At 41.5% G+C, this 15,572-nt stretch overlaps 1 protein-coding gene across 1 annotated transcript in view; it reads left to right on the top strand.

Annotated features, from left to right (window-relative positions):
• LOC131402511 (centrosomal protein kizuna-like) overlaps positions 1-15,572 on the top strand; it is a 66,830-nt gene that overhangs the window by 21,202 nt on the left and 30,056 nt on the right. Inside the window, 1 exon segment of the mRNA XM_058537226.1 lies at positions 10,266-10,379. Coding sequence (XP_058393209.1) covers positions 10,266-10,379 — 114 coding nt within the window.

Here is a 15,572-nt window from a genome sequence, read left to right as displayed (position 1 = left end):
ACATTTGAGCTTGATAACTGAGTGGGAAAGCTTCCATTCAGTGATGGCTTCTGTGAGGGAATCTGTGCAGATAGGCCAAGCAGATAAGAAAAACTCAAAAAGCAATAAGTGAGACCTTGATATGTTTTCTTGTGCTTTTGTACTGAATCTCACTGTTTTGAGTCCCAGTTAGGAGACTTACAGTATTACTTTAACCTACAAGAGAGATGTGAGGAGCACTTCTGAACACCTTGTGTTTAATGGCCTTCAACTAGTTGTCTAACTTTTTTCTATTTTCCTTTGTCAGCGTAAATTCATTTTAATTTGCTTGTCATTTTTGTGGACTGGAAGTGTGTTTGAATCTGCTGCTTAAAACAATGCTAGATTCGTTTTCTTTAGTGCAGTGATTCTCAGATATATTCCAGTAGAATTCTCCTGCTATTGAGTCAAGTGGTCTTTTCCAATTTTTAGGAAAATAAATCTTTGTAATTTTGAGAACTTCCTCAAAATTATTTTAATAAAACTTTGGTTACCTGCTATAGCTTGCCTACTGGAAGAGAAAATGAATGAGAGTACCAAATGAATAATAATGAAAAATGTGAAATCAGCTGATCCTGTTAGGTTTGATAGATTGGTTTTTCATCATGGGTATTTGTGTTAGTGGTTTGATTTTTATATTGTATATTCATTGTCCGCTAGTAAAAATGTTCCTAATTTGTGTGATGAAATGACGTATATCAGTACTTCATGATATTTTACAGAAAGTTCTAAGAATTCCAGGTGTTCTGCCACCTTAAACATTGAAAAGCACTACTTTCTAGGATAATTGAATCCCTAAAAGAATTTCCAGTGCTGGGTCTGGGATTGATGGTGCTTGCTGATCAGATGTTATATATTACATGGATGTATGCTGGACATGGTTGTTTTGGAGCATTATTACATCTGTAATCATGGGCACAGCTGAAACTGGTTTCTGCTGTTTTGAAAGGTGTACTTACCTGGAATTGGGGATGTGCTTGTCTTACATCCCCTGAACTTTCACACTGACGAGAAGCCTTTTCACCTGGCTCCCAGGGTCTACCCAGGAGGGCATTATTTCCTAGCTTGCATCCCGCCTGCCTTTCCTCCCGGTTAATCCCCTTTATTCATTCATAATGATGGTTTGTTATCATTCACTTTCTTGTTTCTTTTGGCTTCCTTTTAGCAGCTTCTTAGGTGAATGAGCATTTGAATAATAAATTGATTCAGCTTCTTCATTTTAATACAGTATTGGCCCTCTGAAGGAGCCAGCAGAAAACCAGCACAATTTTGTCAGTAATTCTGTCTTTGATTTCTACCATACTCACATAGCAGGAGGCAATCATTAATAGCCAAGTGTTCAGTCTCCTTCCTGCTGGTGCCCTCCCAGGGTGCTGCCACTCCCATCTCATTGTCATCATAGAGGTGGGCCCGGAACACTGAGTCAGAACCCAGGGAGGGACCTGCCCTACAGGTCTGAGCTCTCCCTCAGTGGAGGGTGACTGCCCTAGACCCCATTCCCATTCATCAGAGTTAATTGGCTTCTAAGGAGACTCACTTATCCCAGAGAAGTGACATACTAACTTATTTCAGAGTCTGAACGTTGCCTGAGCCCTCAGTAAGCCCATCCACCATCCCATCATGCCTTCTGATTTGCCTTCTCCCTGGATCCCCTCACGTAGCATAATCTTTGCCAGCCCAGTCTGGTCCTCCTTGTCTCTTCTCTTACAGAGGCACGTACACCCGCACCGGCACATACACACATGTGGAGACAGACGGAGAGCCGTGTGACAGCAAAAGTCTGGTGTTTTGTTTTATGATCCTCTGTTAGTCCTTAAGCTCCAGCAAAGATGATTCTACCCTGAAAATATCAGATGCCCTTTTACAAAAAGCGCCCTCTAGAGTTTAATTATAGAACCAATTATGATAATGTCTAATAAAAAAATTTATTATGTTCATAGTATTCTTTAAATTTAGTCAAAATACAAGGCCTGATTGTATTACATTTCTGAAAGGTGTCGGGGGAAGAGGGGGAATCTCCCTCTGTCCTTTTCCTTAAGGTTCTTATGGCTGGCCAAATAACAAGACAGGTTAGCAGGAGAAAATAATACCAAGTTTAATAACATGTATACATGGGAGAAAGCAGGGACACTGCGTTTATCAACACAGTAGCAGAGATTCTCGTCTTAAATACCATGTCCAACCAAAGACAAGGAGGATGTTGGGGGCGGGGGTGTTAGTTACAGGAGATTATCACTAAAGCACTATAAACAAGAGTAAGGTTTATTATGCAGTTTTAAGGCCTCACCTTCTACATTGATAAGTCTCTAGAAATGAGGTCATCCCCTCTCTTCCCAATACAGAGAGGGAGATACCTTTACAAATGGAGACTTCCCTTGTAAATGATTGTCTGGTAACTCCTCGCAGGGCTATCTAGAGCATGTGGCCAGAGAGACAGAGCTTCCGATAAGATGGGCTTGTTGGTGCCTTTTCTATTGTAACCTCTATCCTACATTATCTTTATAGCAGTCATGATAATAACTCCTTCCTGAAACAGATCTTTTGTTTTAAATTCTTTAGGCAGTTTGGGAGGGGAAACTCAAATATTCTTCCTGAGTTCTCTGAGTCCTTATTGTCTTCAGCTCGAAATAATCCGCATACCAGAGTGGTGCTTCCTGGGGTAGCTTGCCCTGAGCACCATCAAAGGCATAAAGTTGTACGATAAGACATTTACCCTCCATGTTCTTTTTTGCAGCAGATATTTAAAGCTAGGTCACTTTAGGTGACTGGCTCCATAAATCCGTTGTGTGCACCTCAGATTGGAGGGTGCAGCCAGCACCCTAATGACAACACCCCACTGGCGACACATCTGTGCTGATTTAAAGGAAATCCAGGGAGCAAGAGTAAATGTTTCCAGTGTTCACCTTCCCAGCAAAGAGGATTTTTATCAACTCAGGTGTTGTTTGGGATCCACAGACCTATCAAAGAGCAAATTAAGAACACATCCATTTCAGGGCCGGCCCCGTGGCTTGGCGGTTAAGTGCTCACGCTCCGCTGCTGGTGGCCTGGGTTCGGATCCCGGTTGCACACCGACGCACCGCTTCTCTGGCCATGCTGAGGCCGTGTCCCACGTACAGCAACTAGAGGGATGTGCATCTATGACATGCAACTATCTACTGGGGCTTTGGGGTAAAAAATAAATAATAAAAAAAAAAAAGAACACATCCATTTCATAAAGGAATCATCCTTTATGCAGCCATCGCTAATGACTCGGCTGCTAAAATCTCATTATGGGTTCAGGCTGGTTATCTCTGTTTAAGGGTAGAGGGAAACACCCTATTATAAATTCTCTCAGGCCTCCCAGCACCTCAGTAAGCAACTTAAAAAAAAAAAAAAGGAAAGGTGATATGGGAGAAGGAGTAGTTCTGAAAATTAAAATGGAACAGAATGATGTTTTGAAGCCAAAGAGGGGGAAAAGGCAAGGGTTTTGCTTGTGAGGCCTCTGCTACAATAAAGAGGACCTTAACGCAGACGGACCGTACCCTACAAAATGCAGCCCATAATTCAAGCTGTCAGCTTAATCACGCTGTTTCCAGGTATAGAGAAGGAGCCCTTGTTTCCAGGGCTAAACAGAGAGCCTTGTTTGCTGACCCCTAGTCTGCAGCCTGCCGCTGCAGACCGCCCAGCTCTGTTGGCCTTTGTGTTGCTGTCCCCTCCTTCCCTCATTTTTGGCATTGTGTTCCCTTCAAGTGGCCCCCTGGAAGGGACCACCCAGGGGGCTGCACAATGGGGACCAAGGGAGCCACCAAAACATAGGTTTTGTAAGACAGCCCGTTAAAAGAAAAATACTCTTTAACTATGTATGTGTTTGTCCTTTCTACAACTGTTTTGTGTGGCAAACAAAACCCCGTATACAGACTTCACTGTGGCCGCACATACAGCTGTTCCAGCCATCGGGTGTCAGGCTTGAGATAGTTCCTCCCAGTTTATTTTCCCAGGGCACTAATTCTCGATGTGGTTTATATTTACATGTTTGGATTTATGGTCAGGAAACTTGATATCAGAGTAAACAAATTGCACTGGCTTTATGAAACTATTTTATCAATAGTCTTCAGAATTGGTGGCATTGCTCTTGGGTGAAACTTGTCTGTAATGCTACTTAACAAAAGCTAGCAGCCGGAATTCAGTTCTCAATAGCCATTTACACCTCTGTAAAAGGATTAGCTCTCGCCAATTGTTACACTGTTTAAATCTTAATTTGCATCTTTATGGAGGTAGGGCTTCTACAGACCTCTCTGGTTCTCTGTTGTATTTGTGTACCTGTGGGTGGGAGGTCACTGGAGGTTTTCTCTTATTGGTGAAGGTGCTAAATTGCTTCAGGATGACCAGTAAGCTACACAAATTGAATTAGCATATCAGGGTTTGACTGACAACAGCCCGCTTTGGTTCGTTAGTTATATTTTGTAGCAGTTGTGGTCTTTAAGTGTTGGGTGCATGAATGCATTCTGTTACTTCTGTTTAAACTTAACAATTCTCCTGGGTCTTAGGAGGATTTTAAATGTTGTTGATTGTAATCAACAAATTTCCTTGGGAATTAAATGTGAAAAACAGAACCAGAACATGATCAAGTGATGGTTTTATTTATTTATTTTTTTAATAGAGATAAAATATGCAACTAAGACTTTATTTATTTATTTATTTATTTATTTATTTATTTATTTATTGGTGAGGAAGATTGTTCCTGAGCTAACATCTGTGCCAGTCTTCGTCTGTGTTGTATGTGGGATGCCACCACAGCATGGCTTGATGAGCGGTGTGTAGGTCCGTACCCGGGATCAGAACCTGAGAACCCTGGGCTGCCGAAGCAGAGCGCTCCAACTTAACTACTATGCCACCGGGCCAGCCCCAAAGTGATGGTTTTAAAAGTAATCTTTTCTATCCAGGCCATGTGTTCTTAGTTTAAAGATCAAAACCTTCTTATGTTTTGGAAGGAGTGTAGGGTCAAACCCATGAGAAGGAAGAAGTTGAGTGTGCAGGCCAGTGTTCTGCAGGCACTGGAATGGGAAGCAAAGGCCGGTCGTGTTGCCCTTTGCCCACTGTTCTGTATATGGGATGTTCCTAAACCCCACACTCAGAACTACAGACCACCTCTGCAGATGATGCCTTTTTGTTGTTGCTCATTTAGCAATACAATTTCCTTCCCCAAAACGTTGTTCCGGATGTGACCAACTATGGTGCTTTATTATTCTTCAGTCTCATTAAAAATACAGTAAATGTATAAAACTTTTTAAAAGTAACATTATATTATGTAAATTATGAAGTAAACTCATTACTAGTTATGGGCAGTGATTACCACACCATTTTGAGACTGTTGTTCCCTAGAGAAAATAAAACCTGAAAGTCATGCCTTTAGTGCTGCAACTGAAACATGTCCACTCTGATAGAACACCCACGGGAATGTGTGGAAGTTACCTGGTGGGGTTAAGGAAAAGTTTATTTTCTACAGCCCTAATACAGGGTCATTTTTGCCAAAATGTAATTCTCAGTTTGCAGTACTGAAAGGAAAAGCATGGCACTTTTTCTCTCTTCCTTGCTTCCAAAAAAAATTGTACCTTCCTTTGAGTGTTCCCATTAGCCTGGAGTGGAGTTGTTTTCTTTTAAATTCTCTCTTAAATTCTGTATGACTGAAAGATGAAAATGAAGCTAGAAAGCAATTACTTTAAATTTGGCCAAAAAAATTTATTTATTATCTGCCTGCACTGTTGGGTAAAATAAAATATACCTCTTTAAAGTGCCTTTTGTGCTTCTAGAGATTACTTGTCATCCATCACGTTTGTCCACTTGCTGGAGTTCACAGAGACAAACTGATGGTAAGGCCCAGTGTGTTAGTGCCAGGCCCGTCTACATATTCCCCAGGAAGGACTGGGCATGGGCTGGTCAGACTGATGCCCCTCCAGCTGGAATTATTTTGATGGGAATGCAAATAGAAGACATGAAAGAAATTGAGGTCTTGAATTCTAGGATAGTGTTTTTTATAACACATAGTCTTTAATCTTTAGCTCCATAGTGTTTGAATTCTTTAATAGAGGTTTTTTCAGCAAAGGACTGATGAATATTTTGTAAGCTAAAGTCAGGTATCACGTGGAGAAATAACTACTAGAAACCCTCAGCACAGACCAACTTGTCTTTTAGCCAGAGAAGGTTCTGAATTAATCTAGAGTAGACCATAAGCTCTGTGCAGACAGTACTTGTGGCCGTCTTATTGATCGCTCCTTGCCAAGCCATGGACGCCATGGAAGCCCTGGACTGGTCTAACAGCAACCGTATAAAAACATACTGTAAAAATAGGTGTCATGGATTTCTCTAATCTAGGTTTAAATCTTGGCCTGTCATTCAACTCGTGGTGTTAAGTATGTCTTCAGTATTGTGCTGAGTGCAACATGAAACTTCAAGTAAGATAAAAATTCAGAAGTCCAATTGTTGTTCTCAACAAGCTTTTGGTCTTGTTGAGAAGACTAGACAGACATGACATAACTAGAGAACAGTACAATGTAGGATGTGGTCTGTATTGTGCTAAAGGAATTCAGGGATAAGAAAGATCCCTGTGAATGAGGTAGTCAGAGAAGCTCCTAGACAAGTATGAGAAGAGCTAGTCTAAGTAAGCCTGATATTTGGATTGATCAAATTGGAAAAGAACAAAGGTTATCTGGCATCTGTCCTGACTGGACAATCAGGTATTATTTAGCACTGGCATACCATGGTGGGGGGGTGGGGGATACAGGCAACAAAGGGTGCATTGTCTGTAGAGCATTTATAAACAGTAATAAAACCACTAAAACTGTTTTCTCTTATCACCATTCCTAAGAATGGCAGAGATAAAATACTCCTCCTTGGAGGGAGGCTGCTGCCACCCGAACACCCTGCCTATACCCCACTGTGGTACCCCAGCATTGGTGAGTGTCTGCTAACTTCCGCCATTGTACCAGCATTTCAGAGGAGGTGCAAAAACATCAAGCCCTGGTCCTTGCTCAGGGTCTACCACCTGGGGTGGGAGGTGAGACTAGAGGCAGTCTAAGCTGGAGACCCCAAGCCTGCAGACCAGCTCTGTTTGTCCAGCATAGTATTTAACCTCCTTTTGAATTAGCTGCCAGATTTTTAAATTTGGGAGATGTCACGTAAAAATAAAACTAGCAATTGTGAATTTCCAGCTTCTCTTGAAAACTAGGAAGATCGACGTCACTGAGACACATTCCACTGCGGGAGCTGGGAGTGACTGGCCCTTTGAGTGAGGCACACACCCCAGTTTTTCGCGAGCCCACCCCACCAGCTGTAGGCACTTGACTTCCCCCCAGCTGAGCCGTGAATGACTGTTCTCCCTCTCTGCCACCCCCACCACTGCTCTCCCACTTACACACTCTTCCCCTGCCGTCTAGAGCACAAGTTCAGTCTCCTGGCTGTGGTCTGGGTCTCGTGTCTGTCCCCTCACCAACTGCATCTGTGCACGGCTGCCAGGCTAACCCTCTCAAAAACACTGCTTTCAAGAAACCAGCCATAGCTCAGAAATCCGCAAGATTTATTACTATTTTCTCACCCGAGTTTCATATTGAATTTTATTTCCCATTACTATCTTATCACCACAAACAGCAACCCCCACCTGGCCAGACTTGTGTCCTTGCTGGTCCCGACACCCCTCCTACCATGGCATTTCCTCTCACCTTTGCCTGTGCCGCCCCTTAGCTTAAAGGGTCATCTCCCCTTCTGTCTAAATCTTGCCCAGCTGAAGTTCCTCCTCCATAGTCAAGCCCTTGTGATGCCAAGGAGCTCTCTGTCTCTCTACTGCCTCACAACTCCTGATTGCCTTCCCAGTGATTATGTGCTCTCCTTTGCTGCTCTGAAATTGGCTTACCTCCGATGGGCCTGTCTTCCTTTTCTTAAGGGCAGGTGTTATTTTGTGAATTGAGTGGTGACGAGATAAAGCCTTCCAGGAAGAATTAGGAACCAGATTTTGCCAAAGGAAAAAGAAGTATTATAGGTACTGTAAGTCATATAGGCCAGGAGTCTGGAAGGATTTTTGTTTGTTTGTTTTTTAATTTATTTTTTAAATTATTTTATTGAGGTCATATTGGCATATAACATTGTATAAATTTCAGGTACACAATATCATATATCAGTTTCTGTATAGATTGCTTTGTGTTCACCACCAATAGTCTAGTTTTTATCTGTGACCATACATATGTGTCCCTTTACTCCTTTCACTCTCCGCCTACTCCCTTCCCCTCTGGTAACCAGTAATCTGTTCTCCGTATCCACGTGTTTATCTTCCACATATGAGTGAAATCATACGGTGTTTATCTTTCTCTGTCTGGCTTATTTTGCCTGGTATAATACCCTCAAGGTCCATCTATTTTGTCACAAATGGCATGATTTTGTCTTTTTTTATGGCTGAGTAGTATTCCACTGTATCTATATACCATGTCTTCTTTATCCATTCATCCGTTGATGGGCACTTGGGTTGCTTCCATGTCTTGGCTGTTGTGAATATTGCTGTGATGAACATAGGGATGCATAAATCTCTTTGAATTGTTGCTTTCATGTTTTTGGATGAACACTCAGTAGTGGGATATATGGATCATATGGTATTTCTATTTTTAATTTTATAAGAAATCTCCATACTGTTTTCCATAGTGGCTGCACCAGTTTGCATTTGCACCAGTTATGTATGAGGGTTCCCTTTTCTCCACATCCTCTCCAATATTTGTTATTTCTTGTCTTGTTAATTATAGCCATTCTGATGGATGTAAGGTGAAATCGCATTGTAGTTTTGATTTGCATTTCCCTGATAATTAGTGATGTTGAACATCTTGTCATATGCCTGTTGGCCATTCATGAACAAAATGAAAAAACAACCCACCAACTAGGAGAAAATATTTGCAAATCATATATCCAACAGGGGGTTAATTTCCAAAATATATAAAGAACTCATACAACTCAACAACAAAAAACAAAACAACCCGATCAAAAAATGGAAGGTTTTTGGCAGCAGAGCTCAGAGGTGAAGGATCCAACACAGGATGTGGCCCAGAAGGACTAAGAATCTTAGGCTTAGAGTTTAGACAAGAGCTTGAGACACGGCAAGGAACTGGAGCGCCCATAGGGTGGCCTAGGGTCCAGAATAGGGCTTGAATGGGGGGTGGGGGGGGGTGGGGGTGGGGGACGGACATGACACGACATTTGTATTTCCTGCCCAGGATAAAAGCCTGCTTCAGAGTGAGGGTGCCGAGCCTACACTTGTCACTCACCCTCTAATAGACAAACAGAGCACATCTCTTTCATCCTTTTGATATTAGGCACATGGCCATCAAGTGGATCCAGTAACTTAACCCACTGTTGTACTAACTACAAGTTAGTAAGATGTTGCTAATTAACACATTGCTTTACAAGTTGCTTCATTTTCTTTTTGGAGTACATGTTGAATATTCCCAACTACGTATGTCATCAGCTTCTTTAAAGTAGAAATACTGTTTTGTCTTTGATGTCTTCTCCTATAGCTTTTTAGAATCATGCTTTCCCCCAAATAGACATGTTTTTAAAGGAAGTTTCTAATCAGTCTCTTTGGAAGCTACTATGATACCGTGACAGACCTAACCTAAAACAGTGGCCAAATTGTTAGACTAGACCAGTCCCCCAGTAGACTGGAAATAGATAATGAAGGCTAAATCCCTCTTTCCCTCCCTTCCTCTTCTTACTAAAAATAAAGAAAATTGTATTGCAGTGGGATCTGAATGGAGAAATAATAGTCATTTTTCTGCGTTCAGAAATAGAGGACATAACCAGTATCCAGCCAGCAGTTTTCAATTTCTTAGCAGTGACGATTTAAGTAAATTTCACATGAGTTGTGGAGATCTAACTTTGTTATGATTGACAATAGAAAATTAGCCTTTTCTGCTGTTAAGATTATCTAGCATTCCTATCAGTCAGGTGGAATGTGGAATGAGATTGCATAGCTGTCGATTTGAAGGTCATTAAAGTCTTCAAAGGGTTAAAAGTTACTTCCACTGATGGATTTAAAACTGCCACATACACACAAACAAGGTTTTCAAAATGCCCCATTTTACATCTTTGTCGAGAGAGAGTCTGGTTGCTGCATTTTTGTGTCTAGATTATATTACAGATATGTCAATAAACCACGAAGAACCTCCATAGATTCTAGAAGCTGGGCCATCTGTGCTTAAATAAACATCTCATGCAGCACCTGTTTTATTTTATAGGCTCTATAATCACAGTGACATTCTGAAAGAAGACCTTGAAGCCTGTGGAACAGCTGTCCTTCACCAGCCTCCGAGACTCTTACCTGGAGGTGGCAGCCATGAAAAGCAAGTCAGGTATTATTGGGATGAAATTGCTGCTGTGGAAGGATGGCCATTCTTGTTCCCAGATGCTTCCAAATGAAAACAAAACACTAGTCCACACGGTCACCACTGGGATAGACACTTGTAGTTGTCAGTTTAACTGTTTTATGGACTTGACCATTAACTTCTTTGTAAATGTATTTGTTTCTAATTGTTAATTGGATATATCCACTCAATCCCTACTCATAACAACGTTTTAAGGGCTTACTTGGGGGGAGGGAGCACAGGTAGCCTTCATCTGGTATATTAGCATACCTTCGTGAACAACCCAGGATATAATCTAGTCTAGCCACCACCCTAGAGGGATGTCATTGGCAAGTCCAAACCCCAGATGGATTCCTCAATTTCCAAGGTCATGCTGGTGATACAGGCCCCCAATCTAGAAGATACAGGCCCCCAATCTGCAAGTATGGTCTCTGGACCAGCAGCATCAACAAGACCTGGGAACACGTTTTCCCCACCCAGGCCTCACTGAATCAGGAATCTGGGGGTAAGACCCAGCCATCTGGGTTTTAATGAGCCCTTAAGGGAACTACCCTCACTCAGGTTTGAGAGCCACCACTTCAAGGATATCCCTTAAAGGCCATAAAGCTAGGATGAGAGAGAGAGGGGGTTAATTATTTGCAGGGTAGTTGGCACATGTGAACCATGATTCTTGTACATCCTTCCTGAGTCAATCAGAAATCTGTTCTCTACCCTCTACCCACCTTTTAGGTAGTGTGGGTTTCTTTTCATGGCCTCAGAAGCTTTGTGGCATCTGAGTGACTTATTGAGGTCATAGAATTACATATGTGTAATTTGTGTAATGGTTTGTCCAGCGTTGGCACCTGGTCGGTGCCTAATTCATGTTGCATAATTGTTGCCAGTGACCTAACTCTGATTTTTATTTTGGGGACTGACTATATTTCCTTTTATTAAAATATATCCCCACTATTTACTAGCAGAGAACAAATTATTTCTCGAGCATGGTCAGCAGATGAGTGTCTGTGAAAGCCCACCTGAAAGGACCTTGTTTCGCTGAGAGTGAGAGGGGCTTTGGGTCTGGTTATCTTATATCAAACATCATTTTCTCTACCTTCAGTGTGCCACATAGGCTGTTTTATGTTAATGATTTTCTTCAGAGTAGAATTCAGCATAAATCCCATGAAGGCGTGAGAAGTCAAGATGATGGTTTCTAAAAGGGCCTTGTCACAAGAAGACTTGGCCAATCATATGTTCCATTTAACAGAGCACAAGATGAGGTTCACAAGTCCTGAATGTGTATACATTACCTTCTGCATCTGTACTAGTGATCTCCAAACTGTGGAAAATGCTGGAAATGACCTTCCTGGTCAGTAACTTTTCAACCTGAAGCAGTAAAGGGCAATGCAAGAAAATCCTCTTTCCTGTTTTTTTTTTTTTTTTTTTTTTTTGTGAGGAAGATCAGCCCTGAGCTAACATTCATGCCAATCCTCCTCTTTTTGCTGAGGAAGACCAGCTCTGAGCTAACATGTATTGCCAATCCTCCTCCTTTTTTTCCCCAAAGCCCCAGTAGATAGTTGTATGTCATAGTTGCACATCCTTCTAGTTGCTGTATGTGGGACAAGGCCTCAGCATGGCCGTTCAAGCGGTACGTCAGTGGGCGCCGGGATCCGAACCTGGGCCGCCAGTAGCGGAGCGCGCGCACTTAACCACTAACCCAGGGGGCCGGCTCCCCCTCTTTCCTGTTGTTTTATCATGCAAAATAAAAAACAGCAGTCTCAAATACTCCTTTACAAGGCGGTGGAAGAAGCTGTCTGGGGTGGAGTCTTTCTGCACTCTGTAGGTCATTTGGTGATTATGTGTTGTGAGGCTCTGTAACCAGGCCCCTGTTTCTTTCTCACTGCTTTTTGTATCTGTTGATATACTATTTTGCATAAACCACAGTTGTGGTATGTGGCGTAGAAAGCATATATGCATTTGTAATTCTCTGTGCAAACTGACTTGTTAGACTAAATGATTCATTGTGTGACTCTCTTAACCTACGCTGCCAAACTGTGATTGTGGGTGATGAGATAAAATATCTACATCTACTAGACTAGACATTTGTATAGTTTCTCAACATGCATAAGAGAGCATTGATTTCCATTATGAAAGATTGCATTTTGCATGACTGTTGGTCTACAGTTATGTATAAATCAGCTTTCCCTAAGAAATGATCCTTCTTTATGACCAACACAAATTTTAAAATTAATATCTGGAGGCTGCAAGACTGCTTCTTTACCACAATCATTTTTTTAAGCCAGATAAAGAAGTCAGGAATGGTTACTAATGTCAGTGTTATGTTCTGTTACGATTAGGATTGCCCTTTTATGCCACATTGTGTGTTGTGACTGGGGGTGCTGTTTAATGCACACTGATTGTCACTGGTTCACTGTCTAGCCTTGGAAAAAGTGCCAAGTGTTTATATGACCTTTGAGAGATAAGCAGTCAGGTCTTTAAATACAGATTCTTTCTAACGAGTTTTATTTATTTATTTATTTTTGCTGAAGAAGATTAGCCCTGAGCTAACATCTGTTGCCAGTCTTCCTCTTTTTTTGCTTGAGGAAGTTTAGCCCTGAGCTAACATCTGTGCTAATCCTCCTCTATTTTGTATGTGGGTCACTGCCACAGCATGGCTGATGAGTGAGTGGTGTGGATTCACACCTGGGATCCGAACCCGTGAAGCAGGGCTGCCAAAGTGGAGCACGCCAAACTCAACCACTAGGTCACCAGGCCAGCCCCTCTAACAAGTTTTAATCATGGCATCGGGCTCCTTGCTGCTCTTCTTGCTCTAGCCACCCTCTGTGCCCCTCAGCACCCAGGAATTATTTTGGGCACTCCCCTAAGTGATATATTCCCATCTGCTTTGAGATCTCCCCTGGACCAAAGCAGTCAACTGGTCAACTTGATAAACTATTTCAGAAACACAGATTTGGAGAGAATGATCTACTTTTGTTCCTTAATTGTTAATGACACTGATGTCATTAGAATTCTAAGCCAGGCAGAGTAGGAAGGCTCTAATGGGTTATGAACTCCTTAAAGCCTGTTGAAGAGAACTGTGTTTGGTGTGGCGGCAGCCCTGCTTGTGCCCCTGACCCAACCATGGCTGTCGAGGTCTATCTCTTTACTATAATCTCATCTGCAAAATGGGATACCTGCCCCACAGCGTACTCTAAAAGATAGTGAGAAGACTTCTGAATTCCTGCTCACAAAGTGAAGCATCTTAAAAGGAAAAAGAACAAAACCGTTCCTATCATCATTATTGATTTTTGTTATATCAGGGATTAAGTGTTCAAAGACCTTCATATGAAAAGTTTACTGTTATTAGGTGGAAGACCAAGTTGTTATTTTAGACAATCGTGAATTATTAAAATATAATTCATGTCATTTGGGGTAATTGATAAAAAATTTGTTCATTATTGCCTTCTGGAAAACATATTTTAACATAAAAATGATTACTTAAGTAATTTTATCGTATATGAAATCCATATTGAGAGTACTCATTATTTTATTTTTTTTCCAGGTGCAACTAATTAATTGTCTCTTGTTAGTGGCTACTTTCAGATACAGTTGCCCAATTGTGCTCTCAAACTCATGCTGAAAAATTGAGTCAGCTTTATATTATTTGGATTACAGTATGTAAAAACCTCTTTATTTTATTCTGCCTATTATGTTCAGAATAAAATTCAGGGTACTTACTATTTTGTCTGCATTTAAAACTTTGGTCAAGTTACCAATCTGTTGTAAATCAGTTGTAATTAGGAAATGTTGGTACATTTACTTAAATTGCAGTTTTCTGATTGGAAGCCATTCCAAGTGTATGAAGTTAATTATAGACTGTTTAAAGTCTATTCTTTTATTATCTTTTTAATTAAAGGAGTATATCATTTAGCTGACATTGAACTTTGTTTTTTCTCTGTGGCATTGATGTTATAAATTTTCCAATGTAAAGTAGACAAAAGAGAAAAAAAAAACTCCTTTAAATCCTTTGTACCTTGGGCCGGCCCAGTGGCACAAGCGGTTAAGTGCTCGCGCTCCTCTGTGGCAGCCCGGGGTTCGCTGGCCAGGATCCCGGGCGCACACCAGCGCACCGCTTGTCGGGCCATGCTGTGGCGGCGTCCCATATAAAGTAGAGGAAGATGGGCACGGGTGTTAGCCCAGGGCCAGTCTTCCTCAGCAAAAAAGAGGAGGATTGGCATTGGATGTTAGCTCAGGGCTGGTCTTCCTCACACACACACAAAAAAATCCTTTGTACCACTTTGCAAATTTTCTGATTTGGTGTGTTTATGTAGAAACATGGGCAAGACTCCATGCAAGGAGAGCCATGGCTGTTGTACTCCTCACCCAATTTGTCCTGAAATCAATCTGCACGAAAGCCTGGTTTTGTGCTGTAAGTGTTGGCTTAACTGTTCAGAAGTCACAGACTCTAGATGCTGTACCTCCTTCCATAGCTCATTTGCTATTTGACCCCATGCAAGTCAATTAATGGGTTTTGTCCTTTTGTGAGGTATGTATAATAATTATAGGAAACCTTAGCTAGTTCTTTCATACCAGAGCCCAAAGGATGGTTACAGTTGGTGGGGACATTAGTAGCCTCTTGCCTTGGCTTTGCCTCTGCAGAAGTCACGTGTATCAGTCACCAGCGAGACGGTCTCTGATAATTCAGTCCATCCCAACTACTTGAACTAACTTAATTCACCCTACTTCAACTTGTTTCCAAGTTTAACTCAACCTAAGTAAGCATCTTTTCAGACCAGAAGCACAATTGATTTACTCATTATGAGAAATGTAACGGCTGAATGGACTAGAATTTGCTGGTAGCCTGTGATTGCATTTTCCCAGTAGGGAAATCTCTTGTGAAACCAAATGTAGAAAAAGGTTGCTTCATTTACATAGAAACAGAACAAAGGAATTGGGTGGCATTATGACATTGGTGAGGTCTAGACAGAACCAAGAAAGGCAAGTTGCTGAAGGGGCTTTCTACCAAACCAGCCAGAAACCTTAGAATCATTCTGGGAAGTTTTTAAATAAGTTCAAGGATTCCGATGACCCATCCCACTTTATTCAACTCTTGGGAAAAACTAGAGTTAGGTCAGGCAAAGATTATAACAATTAAGATTTATTAAAGAAGGTTCTGAATTGTACCTAGACTTACTTTTTTTCCAA

This window comes from Diceros bicornis, unplaced genomic scaffold (assembly GCF_020826845.1).
Source record: "Diceros bicornis minor isolate mBicDic1 unplaced genomic scaffold, mDicBic1.mat.cur scaffold_122_ctg1, whole genome shotgun sequence".
In the NCBI taxonomy this organism is placed as follows: domain Eukaryota; kingdom Metazoa; phylum Chordata; class Mammalia; order Perissodactyla; family Rhinocerotidae; genus Diceros; species Diceros bicornis.
The sequence above is the reverse complement of the archived record's forward strand: the minus strand, read 5'-3'. Positions and strand labels throughout refer to the sequence as shown.